This window comes from Tenrec ecaudatus, chromosome 14 (assembly GCF_050624435.1).
Source record: "Tenrec ecaudatus isolate mTenEca1 chromosome 14, mTenEca1.hap1, whole genome shotgun sequence".
NCBI lineage: Eukaryota > Metazoa > Chordata > Mammalia > Afrosoricida > Tenrecidae > Tenrec > Tenrec ecaudatus.
This window is the reverse complement of record NC_134543.1, coordinates 28642140-28657820: the sequence shown is the minus strand read 5'-3', so window position 1 is coordinate 28657820 and position 15681 is coordinate 28642140. Positions and strand designations below refer to the sequence as shown.

The window sequence follows — 15681 nt, the reverse complement described above, 5'->3', positions numbered from 1 at the left end:
CTGTGACGTGGTGCCTTTGCTGTTGCTCTTGTGATGGATGCATAACAGCCCCCCGGGGGTGGAGCACAATCTAACAAGATTGTGACCTATTTTTGTGAGTTTCTCCTGTCACCACGGAAAGCAGTGCTTGTTTCTCCATGTCTGCTCACAGCCCCGGAGCCCTGGGAGCGCAGATAGTGGTACACGAGGTTGCCACAAAGCCAGCAGTGTGAACCACCAGGCGCTCCGCTGGAGAAAGACGAGGCTAGACTCCTTTAAAGAGTGACAGTCTTGGAACTCCACAGGAGCAGTTCTAAAACTCTGTCCTATAGGATCGTGATGAGTCAGCATGGCCTCCCAGGCTGTGGGTTCACAGTACACTGAGGTGATCAGGACATGGCTTTGGAGTTAGGAAGGCCCTGGTTCAGGTACCAGTCCTGCCACTTTGTGCGCAGCCCCACCCTCAGCTTCTTTCCTTCATGCCTGCAGGATGCATGTCATGCACTCATTTATACAGAGCAAATTATAGTACAGACCAACTGCTACTATGACTGTTCCTGCCACGAGCCCTCTGAAATTAATTTTAGCTCAGGTCTAGAGTTAGAATGTAACGTCAGCGTGCATGACTATTTTCCTGTCCGTAATATTATTGCCAAAGGAACTTCAAGAAAGATTCGACCAATTTATAGTCATACAAGTAGCTTTAGTGCCTAGCTAACCTCACTTCGGGTCTGTTTATTTTTTATTTTAATTATACCAGTGTGGCGCACAAATGTATCTTTTAACTTGCGTTCCTTTAATAGCCAGCGGAAATAACTGCTTCTAAATGTGTCCCTGACTGATTATATCCCTTCATCATGGATTGCGTATGGGAAGGCAGTAGCCAATTGTCATTGTCATTTGTCTTGCGACTGTTCATCCTTTCCAAATCAGAGTTCTTTGACTATGGTAAGAATTCCTACCAATAGCTAGAACCTACTGAGCATTTAGAATGCTCAGATGAGGACATGGGCCAGCGGGGCAGAATCATTTCCTGTGTCTGAGAACATGGTGCCTGGTGCCGCGTAAGTCAACCCTCAGCAAAGGCCGCCCTTCTTGCTCCCTCGTTTTTGTACTTCGAGGCACCGTGCACCTAGTGGGGGCACAGAAGCTGACCTTCTGTGGGTGCCCATGTCACAGCCCCTGCTTCTGCTCAGATGAGCCAGCACCCCCCAGACTCTGCCCATGTGCTGTTAGCGATGTGTCTGCAAAGCTCAGTGAAATCAGGCTCTTTCCCTTGCTCTGTTTCTAGGTAACAAACCTGAATTTGGCCAGTGGCGTCATAAACAGGAGCAGTGCTTCAACTCCCCCTACCCTTCGGCCCGTCATCAGTCCGAGTGTCCCGATGTGGTCAGCACAGTCAGACCCCCAAGCTCCTGAGGGTCACCCCAGCCCTCCTGGAAGCAGGTACGTGGAGCTAGTTACACAGGGGTGGCTCGGGGTCTAAGCGTGTCCTTCCGACGTTGGGCTCTGAACCCAGACGCTGTCCGGGATAGCGGGCACCTTTTCCCGCCTGTCCAAATCCTCTGGCAACTGGGTAAGAAGTCCTCCTGGTGAGGCTCTTTTAAGCTAAACTGAGTGAAAAGGAAATTTCCGATCCAGGTAAGTGCGTATGCTTCTGTGTATAAGAGGAAAAGTGTATTCTCTACAGCCCTGGCTGGTAGTCAGCCTAGTCATGTACTACCCCTTGCCCTGATTCTTTTCTACATCGTTGTGTTTCGGTGCCTTTTGGACGCTCTTCTTCTGTGGACAGACACAGTTGCTTCTCTGTTGTCATCTAGATTTTGTCACTAAACCCCAACAGTGTCTCTGGGCAATGTGCGTTTGGGAAGTGGGAAAGAAACACGTTACATCGTTGGGGCAGGGAATAAAATCCAGACAGAGTCTCACCATTAAGTACACCACTCCGAGTTTAAAAAGAAACCTCTGTATTCAGTTCATGGAGCCCTGGTGGCACAGTGGATACTGGGATCCTGGGCTTTCTCCTCCCGTAAACAGAGTCTTGGAACCCACAGAGGGTCTCAGTGGGTCAGCAAGCATAGACTTGATGGCAGTGAGTTTGGTTGGTTTGGTGTTCAATTCTGGTTTTGCTTCACATTTTGTGGTGTGTGTGTGTGTGTGTGTGTGTGTGTGTGTGTCCCAAGGAACCAGTAAATGCCCAGTACATTTTGATTTCTCAACTCAGACTCCCTGACATTAAGTTGATCCTGACTCATTTTCACCCAGGAGGACAGAGTAAAACTGCCTCCTTGGCGTTTCTAAGCCTGTACATCTTCACAGGAGCAGAGAGCCTCCTCTTTGTCCTGTAGAGTGCTTTAAAGACCGTGAAACGTGGGTTGAATTAATTCCATGTCAAGAGTCCAGTGAGCGATCGAGACGTGGGGCTGCTATGTTGGAGTGTTCTGACCCGCTGAGCTATTGCTCCCTGCCTCCAAATCAAGACAACAGGTGTTTCTCCCTCGTTCCACCTGATGCAGCCCTTCCAGCCTTCCGGTGCTGCCGGGCCCTGAAGTTGGGAGGCGGGATCTGAGACTGGGAGGAAACCGTGTTGTAAAGGTGTCTGTGGCTGTGAGGGTTCCTGCTGAAGGAGCGAATCTGGGATGCACAGTCCATCGTGCTCTTCCTGGTGCAGGTCTTAAACACCAGTAAACGAAGGGCCTCGCGGTGGAGCCTTACCGGTTGCCCAACACCAAGAGAAGGCAGTTTTTGAGCATGCAGGGCATTCTCTCTCTCAAGGCACTGTCGTCGTGTTTGGGGATGGACCTTTGGATCCACAGGATGTGAACTGGGAAAAAGGAATTCTTTCTAGATCGTAGATGTTGATGTTCCTTAGACTCGCACACAATCAGCGCCCTACTTCTAGGGAAACCATTCTCCCTGCAATCCGGCTGGCTAACAGGTCATTTTCCCTTACGTAAGCGAGCTAAAGAGCCACATTTGGGGGAAGTAGAATTGTAGCATCTTGTATCTCTGTAGATGGGAGGAGAAAGCATTTTTTATTTAGTCAAAATGATGAGTGGGTTTAGAAGCTTCTCTTGGTAGCACCAAGACCCCAAACGATAAAGGTCCAAGCTCAGACCAAGAGTCCAGTGCTGAGTTGCCTTCCCCCCACCCTCCCACCCCCCCGCCCCGCCAGGCTGTGGTCAGGAGCACGGAGGAATACGGTTCTCTCCAGAGCCATTGCAGCCAGAGAGAGCAGCACACTCGCACACACTTCCTCCATCTATTCTTTGGATTAGTCTCGCTCACAGTTGCCCTCTCTGCCCCGCCCCTGGAAGTGTAAAGACCCCTTTGCAGGCCCCGCTCCAGCCCAGGCTGGTGTGGGTAATCTTGCTCTGCCCCCAGGTAACTCTCTAGTTATCAGGCCTACCTGGGGGCTCACATCCAGAGTTCCAACTCCAGCCCTAGCTGGACTCCCAGAAGCCCCCCAGCCCTGGCTCCGATGTGGTCCCCAGCCAGCATCTGCCACAGTACAGGAATGTGTTGTGTAGTGTCTGTTTGGGCAGTGTCCAGCCCAAAGTACATCTATGGGATGGGGAGGCGTCACTTGCTTGAAAGGACCCCAGGAGGTGTGGCTGCACCCCTTGTTGTCCCCTCAGATGATGTCAGCAGAGAGATGCTGGCCTACGGCTCCTCCACTCCGCCCATGGGGGCTTCCATTTCCAGCCTGGCTCAGCAGGCCTGCTTGGTGCTTCCAGAGAGCCAGAGAGAGGGGGCTTTTCCACATACTTTTTGAAGCCCCCCCATACATACCACATGCTATACGATACAGGGTCAGCGTCACGTCCTTATCTTGGACAATAAGCAATGACGGGCCCTTTCTGCCTTCCCCAGCAAGTCCTTTGTTTGGTAGATATTTGTGTAGTCCCTTGGTTTTCTTCTCTCAAGGGCTGAGTGAGTTAATGAACATAGGCTTCCGAGCTTCCAGATGGGGGTTTTATGACTGGTTTCAACACCAGGTGACCCTAAGCTCTTTATGTCATCCTTTTTATTGGGTAGATGGACTTACCCCTCAGTTGGCTGGTTTTGCAAGCCTGTCAATTGCCCTTGAAGCGCTTTGCTCTCCCTGAAAGTGGGCCCTCTTGCTAGTATGTCTGCCGCAGCAACCATGGATTCCTGGGCCGTTTAACCCTGCGCATACTCGGAGCGGGGCACACGGAGCATCAACATCCCGGTACAAGTGCTGGGACTTTGCTTTCATCCCTGTGCACTGGAGACTTGCTAGCCACAGGAATGAAGGCCATGACTCACGAGAACTGTGCACAGTGTTGTTTCTCATTTCCCTGCAGGGCTGCTATTGTTCTCCTTGTAGGGATCACACGGATTCTCGGGAGACAACCTTGTTCTCCACCCCCGCCCCCCACTTTAGAAACCACCCCAAAGGCAGCCTCAGGGCTGTCGTCTCCCGTTGGGTCAGTGTGAGCTCAGCCCAGCTCCTCGGATCCCTCGTTTCCTCTGGTCTGTCTGGAGTCCCGGGTGAGCTTTGTTGTGGGAGAGGAAGGCAGAGAGCCCACGGCTTGCCCAGACAGTCTGAGGCCTGGCCGTGGAGCTCACTGCTCCCTAGACACTCCAGAGTTGGACTTGGCCAGCCATGCCTCTGTTGTTACTTTTCAGAGGTAATAAGTGAGATTAATTGCAGGCCATTCTCCAGAAGAGAAGGTAGTCAGGGCCAAGCGCAGTCACATGTTGGGAAGGCTGAGGTGTGCCTCCCAGAAAGGCCGAGTTAGAATCATACAACAGAGCCTTCCAAGATGCAGGGACCACGCGGTCACGGCTGCCTCTGTCTGAAAGCGCTCATTTTCAGGTTCTCGATGTTGAGACAAGGAGCCCTGGGGGCGTAGTGAGTATGAGTCGGGTTGCTAACTGTCAGGTCAGCAGTTCAATCCCACAAGCTACTCCCTGAAGAGTCCCTGTCTCAGAGCCCACAGAGGCCATGCTGTTCTGTCCTAAGGGATCGTCGTACGTGAGGATCAACTCAGGCAGGGAGCGTGTGTGAGAGCGTGTGTGAGATGTTGTCAGTGGGATACCGGCGCTGGTCCTTCACCAGTCACCTGGGTTAGACCTTCCACCTGATTTCCCTTGGGCACTTGAGGGCCATTAGGAGCACAGAGTTGCCATCCCAAGTCATCTCCTGAGTGCTGCCCACCTAGCATGGATTGGGGGCCATGCAAGGGAGAAGGGTTTTCTAGGCAAGGGGCACTGTGGGGACCCCCATGCAGTGTTCTTGCACTGAGACCTGCAAGGGTTACTCTTGAGTCTTGGCTGCTGCTTGGAGTGGTTTGGGAAGGACAGGCCTCAGACTGCTTGGCAGGAGCCGGCGGCCCTGTCTTTTTCCAGCTCAGCCCTTCCTTGTGGAGCGAGCTGTCAGGGAATCCCATGGACGTCTGGCTGCTGCCCCTCTGTCTGTTTTTCCAGCATTTGTCATTGGATTATTTTTATCCCTCTCTGGTTCTTTTACTCACGCAACCTGGGGATTTGTCTGTTCCTCGACATTCCACGTGGGGGTGGCAAAGGAAGCACACAGCCGGCGTTGGTGCCACCCTGGTGAAGGGGCAGGGGCTCCTGGACCTGCGCCACGCCCCCGCTCCAGGGAGCACCGCCTGCCCCAACTGTCACCGCATGAGGAGGCAGTGAGTCCTGGGAAGTGGGACCCTGATTGCTGTCCCCCTGCCCCTCTGCTCCTGGAGCCCTGGTGGCACACAGGGGTCCACAGTGGGCTGCTGGCCACACAGTTGGCAGTTCAAATCCACCAGCTGCTCTGCGGGAGAGCAGCAAGGACCTCTCTCTGGGATGGTGTCATCTCTGTCCAACAGGGTCGCTGTGAGTGGAGATGGACTCAGTGACAGTGGGTCATCTGTTGGACTGGAATTTTGAAGCAGGTTTTCCTGGCCGGCTGATTCTAATTGAGCCCATACTCCTCAGCCTTCCTTTAGGGCAGTAGTTCTCAACCTATGGGTCACCACCCCTTTGGGGGTCATAACGGTAGCAAAATGGCAGTTCTGAACTAGCAACGAAAATAATGTGATGGTTGGGGGTCCGCACCACATGAGGAACTGTCTTAAAGGGTCGTGGTATGAGGTAAGTGGAGAACCACTGCTCTAGGGTCTTTTCTTGCTGTTGCTGCTGGACAATCCCGTCGTTCTCAGAATGCTGAAGACTGAGCCCATTCACTTCTGTCAGAGAGAGTCCCCTGCATCCCCAAGATCTGAAACATCTCCATGAATGGGACACCATTAGGCCCCTAGCCCGCCGAGCTGACTGTGGTGGGGGTAGGAGGGGTCCCCGTGTTCGCCGTGGGACTGGGTGGGCTCCAGCAGGCTTCAAAGACGTGGTTTGTGGTCACTAAGGGAATCCTTTATCCACGGAATGGTGAGCAGTGTCAGGTGGCACGCAGCAAAGGGCAGAGGCACTTGGAAGAAGATGTAAAACTTGAAAAGAGCCAGCCCCATGGTTCCATCCACTGGCCAGAGTGCAAACAAGCTTGTGTGAGAACTGGAGGGCAGGGGGGGACGACAAAAGAGAGAAACATGCTTCCATCCTCTGTGTCTAGGTGAGGGGACACACTCACTTTATAGACCAGGAGACCGGTGACCCCCTTAGAAAGATGCCATGGTGAAGTGGGAGGAGAAGGGCCTGTAGAGCCACACAGACCTGGCTTTGACTTGCTCTGCATGTGACCTTGGGCTCGTTAATTTAGCTCCTCTGAGCCACAATCCCCCGTTATTGTCCCAACACAGATAATAATGGCTACCTCGTTGGGCTGTTACAAGATCAAGCTGTGTGTGGGAATGCCGTGTGTGAGCATGTCTGTCCCCTTTCCTGAGCAGGGAGAAACTCGCCCTGACTCCTGTGGATTTGGGATCCCCAGGGGCGTGGCTAAGGCCTGACAGGCCTGGTGTATGGTCGCACGCCCTGGGCGCCGCTTGGGCAGTTTCTGATCAGCATAGCAGTTTCCATCCCCAGCTGGGCGAGCTCGTTCCACAACTTAAAACTAAGAGGCCTCTCCCACTGGTAATGGGCAGGCACGGGCGTGGGGCCTGGAAGGGACTCTTCTTTCTCTCTGACCCCTTTGTTGAAAGACACCCCCTGTCTACCGAGCAGGCCCTTCCCCTCTGCTATCTTCTGTTGCATGTTGAAATTTCCACCGGAGCTCCGTGTTCCAGCCAGTAAACACTCAGAGTTTCCATCCTTCCCGGGGGTCGAGCTTTGGGAGGGCTTTTCTCTGGAGAAGTTTGGAGCTTATAATTTTGTACTTTATCCTGTTATGTAAACAGTACTCTCTAGCCAAATAGTACAATCACAAAAAAGAAACCACTTTGGGGCGGGGAGGAGGGATGAAAGGGGGAAGAACTCTCATGATCAGAGCTCTGCAGAAGTGCACTTTTCCCTTCCTCCTCCTGTCAGCGGAAGGTGATGGGCCTGCCTCCTCCTGCGCCTTCCTGTGGAGTACAGTGCCCTCGACACAGGGCTTCTGTCGACCTCCCCTGCTTTGCCCCCAGGTAGATGGCTGCCCCCCGACCCCGTGTTAGACTCCCCGAGACCCTGCAGACCCTGGCTCACCTCAAGGGTCGACGCTTGCAAGAGGGCCACGTGATTGCCCTCTTTCCTCTGATCCTCTGGGAAGAAATGCGCCCAAAGACAGCAGTGTGGGTCTCACCCAAGGGCCTGGGCCAAGAGGGGTTGGGAGTGTGGGCATGACAGTCCGAGGAGGGAAGAGTGGGCTGGCCCTACCTGTGTTTGGTCAGCATCGTATGTGCTTTTTGTGCCGCACTTCAGTTTGCTTCCTTACCCCCCCCCACCCCCATGTACTGTAGGTAAACTACCTTCACATTCCTTTAGCATTACACACACATGCACGCACGCACGCACGCACGCACACACAAACATCCAGACTCATAGCCACCCTGTAGGACAAAGTAGAGCTTGCCCCTCAGGGCTTCTGAGGCAATGATCCTTTACAGGAGCAAAAAAACCTCCTTTTTCTCCTGAGAAGTGGCTGGTGGATTTGAACTGCTGACCTTTTGGTTAACAACCCAATGTACAATGCAGTCAGTACACCATCAGGGCGCCCCCGCCCACATACCAGAATGTCATAATGAGAGACAAGACTATTGTATCTAAATGTTAATTTTGTAATCTGTGCAAAAGAGATGGGCTCTCTGTTTTTTAAAAGCTTACATGGCAAAACTCCATGTACTAAGCTGAATTGAGAATCCTCCTAGAATTAGGAAATTACACCAGAGTTGCATCATTCGTCAGTTTGCTTCATTCTCCTCGCCCGTGGTTTTTCTGTCAGCTTCTCCCGCTCTGAGTTGACTGTACTCCACCAGCCTGGAGCCAGTGTGCAAAGCGCCGTCGTCGTGGTGGTGAGCAATCCTGCTGCTTCCTCCCGGCTGGCTCCGGGCGGGGAGAGTGAGGGGTCATGGTGAAGGCGGAGGGTTCACTCAAAGGACTTACAGGGAAGAGCACCTGGCCGGCTTCCCTGAACGTTTCATTCAAGATCCCATCCCGCCCGCTTGCTCCTGTCTGCCGAAAGGTGCCCAGCAAATTACTGACCAAGTGCGACCAAGAAGCCAGTGCTTTTTCTTTTTTCAAGTGAGGGGAAATTTGCAAAACACACACGACCATTTTTAACAGTTCCCTCCCTTGTCTGTCAGTTTGTTGAACTGTGGTGGCTGGTGTGTTGCTGTGATACTGGAAGCGATGTCACGGCTACTTCAAATGCCTGCAGGGTCAGTCAGGGTGAACAGGTGTCAGCGGCGCGTCCAGACTGAGAGCAGACAATGAAGAAGGACTCGGCTCCCGACTTTGGAGGAAGGAGCCGCTGAAAACCTGCATGGCTTCGAGCCACTGTCCGACACTGGAGGCCCAAACAAAGGAGGCAGCCCCTTGTCGGAGCTGCTGCCAGCGGATGGGCTCCACACGTCTGAGGGCACTCCACCTGTGGTGTGGAGCAGATGACTTCTTGGAGGGGAGTCACCAGGTGGTGTGGACGTGGAGCCTTCAGGGTCTTCGTTTGCCAATGGGCTCAAGGTAAGAGAAACAGCTGCAGAAATCTTGGAATGGTTGGAACTTGGCATGTGCGAAATATGAATTTAGGAAAGTTGGAAGTGGTCGAAAATGAAATGGAACTTGTGCAGATGGATATCCTAGGCACTGATGAGCTGAACTGGACAGGAATTAGCCATTTTGAATGAGGAAATCACATGGCTTACTCTGCTGGGAGTGACACAATCAGGAGCAATGGCCTGGCACCCATTGTCAGAAAGGAGCTTGCTAATCCTTCATGAAGTGCCCTGCTGTCAGAATATATCTGTCCACCTTCTAGGCAATCCAATCAATACAACTATTATTCAACTTCATGCACCAACCACAAAAGCTAGTGATGAAGAAATTGAAGAATTTTACCACCAACTTGGATCAGAAATTGATCACACATGCAGTCAAGATGCACTGATAGTTATTGGTGATTGGAATGCAAAAGTTGGAGACAAAGGAAGGAACAGTAGTTGGAAAATATGGATTTGGTGATAGAGATGAAGCTAGAGATCGCATGATAGAATTTTGCAAAACCTACAACTTGTTTATAGCAAATACACTTTTCAACAACACAAAAGGCGACTGTACACATGGTCTTGCTTGGATGGAATACACAGAAACCAAACTGACTGCATCTGTTGGAAGACCCAGTGGAGAAACAGTGTCAGCTGTGGACAAACCAAGGGCCAGCCGTGGACCAGACCATCAACTCCACATATGTAAGTTCACGATAAAGGTGAGGAAATTAAAACCAGGAGCCAAAATACAACCTGGAGGCTCTCTTACCTGAATTTTGAGAGCCTCACCAGAACAGAGTTGACACATTCAACACTAATGACAGAAGACCTGGTGAGCTGTGGGAGGTCATCAAGACCATCCTTCATGAAGAAAGCCAAAAGTCATTAAAAAGAAAGCAAGAAAGAAAGTGAAGATCCAAGTTTATGTCACAAGAGACCTTGAAGCTTGTTGTAGAGCAGCTAAAGCAAATGAATCAAAGGATGGAGTCAAGGAGCTGAATCGGAAAGTTCAAAGGGCATCGAGCAGACAAGGCCAGGGACTGTAATGAAGCATGCAAGGGCCTCGGGTTAGACGAGCAAAGTGGGATAGTGGCTCACCATGTCCGAAACGGAAACACCTGAAGCCTCACATTGCAATGAGGAAAGATTCTGTAGGCAAGATATTGAGTTGGGATGGGGAAGCTTCAGGAGAAGGTGGATTGATATGATTGAACCGTTGAACTATTGTGAAGTGTTTGCTATGCAAATTATGCATCAATAAAACTGTTTTTAAAAAAAGGAAGACGATGGAAAGACTACACAGGGTCGCTGTATCAGAAAGAATGAGTCAACAGTCCACCATTTCAGGAGGTAACATGAGCAAGAACCAATGATGCCGAAGGAAGAAGTTCAGGCTGCAGTGAAATCATTAACCAAAAACAAGGCTCCAGGTATTGACGGAACACCCATTGAAATGTTTCAGAAAGCTGAAGAAGCCCTGGATGAAGACAGCTACCTGGCCAGCCGACTGGAAGAGATCCATCTTTGTACCCATTCCGAAGAAAGGAGACCCAACACGCTGCTCCAACTACCGATTGATATCATTGATAGTGCGAGCACACAGAATTAAGCCCATTGTGTCAGTCCATCTTACCAAAGATCTTTCTCTGTTCCTCTGCTCTTCGACTTTACCAAGCATGATGCCCTTCTCCAGGGGCCAGTCTCTCCTGACAACATGCCCATAGTACATGAGACAGAGTCTTACCACCTTTCCTCTCAGGAGCGTTCTGGCTGTACTTCCTCCGAGACGGTTCTGTTGGCTCCTTGGACAGCCCACCGTGATTTCAGTTTTCTTCGCCAGCACAGTAAGTCAGATGCCTCGATTCTTCTTTGGTCTTCCTAATTATGCTCCACGTTCGCATACATAGGAGGCACTGGAACACACCATGGCTTGGGTCAGGCGCCCCTCAGTTCTCCAAGTCACCTGCTTGCTTTTCAACACTTTAGAGAGGTCTTGCTTTACAGCAAGGAGCCCTGATGGGGTAGCGGTTACACATTGGGCTGAGATCCACTTGGTTGGCAGCTCGAAACCACCAGCAGCTCCGAGGGAGAAAGACTGGGCTGCTTTCCACTCCCGTCCACAGTTACAGTCTCTGAAACCCACAGGGGGCCACTCTGAGTCAGCATTGACTCAATGGCAAAGAGGTCTGTGCAGCAGATTTACCCAGTGCAACTTGTATTTTGATCTCTTGCCTGCCGCTTCCATGAGCATTGACTGGATCCAATCAAGACAAAAGCCCCGACAACGCCAATCTTTTCTCGGTTTGTCATGATTTGAAAAGAGGAAAGGTGAAGACTGGCAAAGAGTAGTTTTCCAGCTAAGAAGTGGCTTCATCTGGTAGTCGTTATAACCCTGTTGTCTCAAGCAGGTTAACAGGACTGTACTGAAGAGCTCCTAAATGCAAGACACTGGGCTGAGATTGGCAGGAGGTATTCACATAAGAGGTCCTGTCCCGGAGTTGGAAAATCACTAAACATGTAAATTACTAATTAAAGAAAAACCTCAGCTGCACGGAGTCGATTGGAGCTCGTAGCGACCCTGTAAGGCAGGGTAGAAGAACGGCCCTGCGGATTTCCAAGACTAATTTATGGGCGTAGAAAGGTTCTTCTTTCTCTGTGCTCAATTGTTGAACAAGAATACACTGTAAGTGGAAAGAGCTCAGAAGGCTAAAGAAGCTGGCAAAACCGCCATGGGGTTCGGACTTCAGAGAGCCTGGAGTAGATCTGGAGGAGGAGATGGCACTTGGGTAGGCTAAGAGGCTGGTGTTAGTGATTGAAGAGCCCCTCGCTCCTTTACTGTGCGCCTGACTCATTGCTAGTCTTCCAGATGATCCACGAAGTGTGGTCCACTTTCTGCTCTCTAAGGAACTGAAGGTTCAGACAGACGGTCCAGAGAATTCTGCCCTATGTGTTATTTCTCTGCATGCAGCATGCCAATGCGAGATTGTTGTTGGGTGGGGGCGGGATCAGAAACGTCTTATCCTGATTGAGCGAGATCCCAGAACACAGCTTGGGAATCTGGCACCATTAGGCTTCTACCTCGCAAGTCACTTTTTCTCACTAACTTTCTTTATTCTAAAGATTTTCCCTATGAATATTATGCAAACTCTGATAATGAATACAAAATGTTTAAGGAATGAAGTAAAAGACTCCCTGCCCCTCGCACACACCCACATACTCACACCACTGTCTTAAAAGCAGAAAAGAACGCCTTGGCTTGATTTTCCAGGTGCACCTTGCATCTGGCCTCAACCCACCTTTCCACTTTTATTTGTCTTCACACATTCAGCTGTAGCTAAGCGGGTCATCCATAAGCCGGCTTGTGTGTAACTTTGTAGAGGATTTCTCCTGCTTGTGGGCTGTGTGTTTCGTTACTCCCCCACCCATAAGAGGTTGACGAACAGAAAAACATTTGTCGTCCGTCTCTTCCTCTGGAGCAGCCGGTGGGTTTGAAATGCTGCCCTGCTTTGACCGCTGCACACCAGGGTTCCTTCTGGTAAGCCGTCCCGCTGGTCACAGTGACTCCCCATTGGGGTTTCTGAGACTAATTCTCTAGGGAAGCAGACAGCCTCATCCTTTTCCCTCAGAGGGGCTAGTTAGTTTGAACCATTGACCATGCAATTTACAGCCCAAACCCCACCACGGCTCCTTTGGTAAACAGTAAACCCACTGCCACTGAGTCAGCCCCATCTTACAGCAACTCCATATCAGGCTTTAGAGATAAAGCTGAGGTAAATATTTTTTTTATAATTTTAATAAATCATTTTATTGGGGCGCTTACAGCTCATAAAAATCCATACATCTGTTTTATTAAGCACATTTGTACATATGTTGCCATCATCATTTCCAAAACATTTTCTTTCTGCTTGCGCCCTTGGTATCAGCTCCTCTTTTTCCCCCTCCCATCCTCGTGAACCCTTGATAATTTATAATTATTTCTATTTTCATATTTTACACCATCCGCTGTCTCCCTTTACCCACGTTTCTGTTGTTTGTCCCTCTGGGGATGGGGGTTGTACATCAATCATTGCAATTGATTCCCCCTTTCTCCATCTTCTCCCCCCACCTTCCCCCTACCCTCATGGTATTACTACTCTCTTTATTGGCCCTGAGGGGTTTATCTGCCCTGGATAGTGTGTGTGGAGAGCTATCTGTACCAGTGTACATGCTCTGGTCTAGTCAGATTTGTAAGATAGATCTGGGGTCATGATAGTAGAGAGAGGGAGCATTAAAGAACTAGAGGAATATTGTGTTTCATCAGTGCTCTTCTGCACCCTGGCTGGCTGTCCCTTCCTTGGGATCCTTCTGTGCGGGGATGTCCAATTGCCTACAGATGGGCTTTGGGTCTCCATTCCGACCCCCCTTGTTTGCATGGAAATGGTTGTTTGTTTGGGGTCTTCTCATGCCTGATACCTGATCCCATCAACACCTCGCAATCACACAGGTTGGTGTTCTTCCATGTGGACTTTGTTGCTTCCCTGATAGATGACTGCTTGTTTAACATTAAGACCCCAGATGCTATATCTTTTGATACCCTGGCACCATCAGCTTCCTTCACCACATTAGCTTATGCACCCATTTTGTCGTCAGCGATCATGTCGGGAAGGTGAGCATCACAGAATGCCAGATTAGATTCTTGCATTGAGGGAGTACTTGAGTAGAGGCCCAATGTCCATCTGCTACCTTAATACTTAACGTGCATAGACCTATATCCCTATCGTTAACATAGTTACATATGTGCATGTCTATGTTTATACCTCTATAAATGTCTTTTGCCTCCTAATTCCTTCCTCTGTTTGCTTTTACTTTCCTCCTATTCCACTATCATGTTCTACCTTCATTCGACTCTCTGTACTTCCTCTCGGCTACATTGCACTTGATCGCACCCCACCAGGCGTTCCATGCCTTTTGTCATCAATTTGAGATTGTAAATCTTAACAGGAACAGAAAACCTCATTTTTTTCCCTTGGAGGGGCTGGTGGACTTGAACCACTGACCTTGGCGAGTAGCTACACGCCAACGCTTACCCGACCTTGCCAGCAGGGCCCCTTTTGGCCAGTAGTAGTCACTTAAAAACAAATTGTGGCCGTTAGGTGTCACTGACTCATTTGAGTCTCAGTGGTCCCGTGTATAAAAGAACAAATCACTGCCTGTCCCTGCACCCCCCTCACAGAGTTGCTAGAGCAATAGAAACATTAGTCACTTACAAATGAAGAGCAAGTATTGAAGTAGAGGAGGGACTGAATGAACACTGCCCTCTTCACCCACATCTCCACCTGTCCCAACCCTGTTCTAACAGGACTTGGCTCCACAATTCAGCACCCAACCTCCCCTGCTCTCCCAAGCAGATGTCATTAGGATTTCTATCTTTCTGTTCTCTGTCTACTAATTAATTCAATGTTCCTAAGCGATAACTTCCAAAGGAAGCTCTGGCTAAGTGCATCGTTTCAGTTCCTAGAGAGCGGGCCTTTGTAGTTTTTCCGACCCCAGCAAACTGAACACTCTGGATAAGCGCTGGAGGCCCCCCTCCATTGAGCTTAGGACCCCTTCCCCAAAGTCCTTGTCAGCTCTTTGCGGCTTGTCTCTGGGCCCTCTTCCAGTTCTTCCTAGTTTTCCAGAGTCAGAACTGTGCCATGGCAAGAGGTCTTCCCAGTCATCGAGGCACGGTGTGGAGGAGAGGGAAGTTGGAGGGCCTTCCTTTCCCAACCTCCCATTCACCTGACCCCGACAAGGCCTGTCCTGGAAGATGAGGGAGAGCTGAGGTCATGCTCCAGCCCCAGCAGGCCACAGTAGGCTGGTGCCCATTGACTCCCAGCTTTTGTCTGGTTGGTGTGGTGACGGGACTGAGGGTTTCTGTGGTGGTCAGCTCTCTGACGTGCCTCGTAGCTCAAGTTCCTCCCTCGTCTGCCCTTCACTGGCTAGACTTGCCACCTACTGGAGCCCCCTACCTGGATAGTTGGCATGGTCAAGTGCATAACGCCAGATTCCCATCCCCATCCTACAGAGTCTGATGTCCTATATCTATTTCCTTGTACTAAGACACTCAGCACTCTCCACCTCCCCCTTTTTAATTTTTAATCATTTTATTGGGGGCTCGTACAATTCTTATCACAATCCACCCATCCATTGTGTCAAGCACATTTGTACTTTTGTTGCCACCATCAATCTCAAAACATTTGCTTTCTACTTGAGCCCTTGGTATCAGCTTCTCATTTATTATTTTGTCATGTCTTACACTGTCCGACGTCTCCCTTCACCTACTTTTCTGTTGTGCATCCCCCAGGGAGGGGGTTATATGTAGATCCTTGTGATGGGTCCCCCCTTTCTCCCCCACCTTCCCTCCACCCTTCTGATATCACTACTCTTAGTATTGGTCCTGAGGGGTTTCTCTGTCTTGGATTCCCTGTGTTTCCAGTTCCTATCTGTATCAGTGTACATCCTCTCGTCTAGCCAGATTTGTAAGGTAGAATTGGGATCATGATAGTGGGGGAGGAAGCACTTAAGAAGTAGAGGAAAGTTGTATGTTTTATCGTTGCTACCCTGCACCCTGACTGGCTCATCTCCTCCC

The 15681-nt window shown here is 50.4% G+C and overlaps 1 protein-coding gene across 7 annotated transcripts in view; it reads left to right on the top strand.

The window, feature by feature from the left end:
• TTLL5 (tubulin tyrosine ligase like 5) overlaps positions 1–15681 on the top strand; it is a 272493-nt gene that overhangs the window by 148786 nt on the left and 108026 nt on the right. For all 7 annotated transcript variants that reach the window (XM_075531002.1, XM_075531000.1, XM_075530999.1 and 4 more), the window contains exon 30: positions 1271–1425. In XM_075531002.1, the coding sequence (XP_075387117.1) occupies positions 1271–1425 (155 nt within the window). The remainder of the gene's footprint in view (positions 1–1270; positions 1426–15681) is intronic.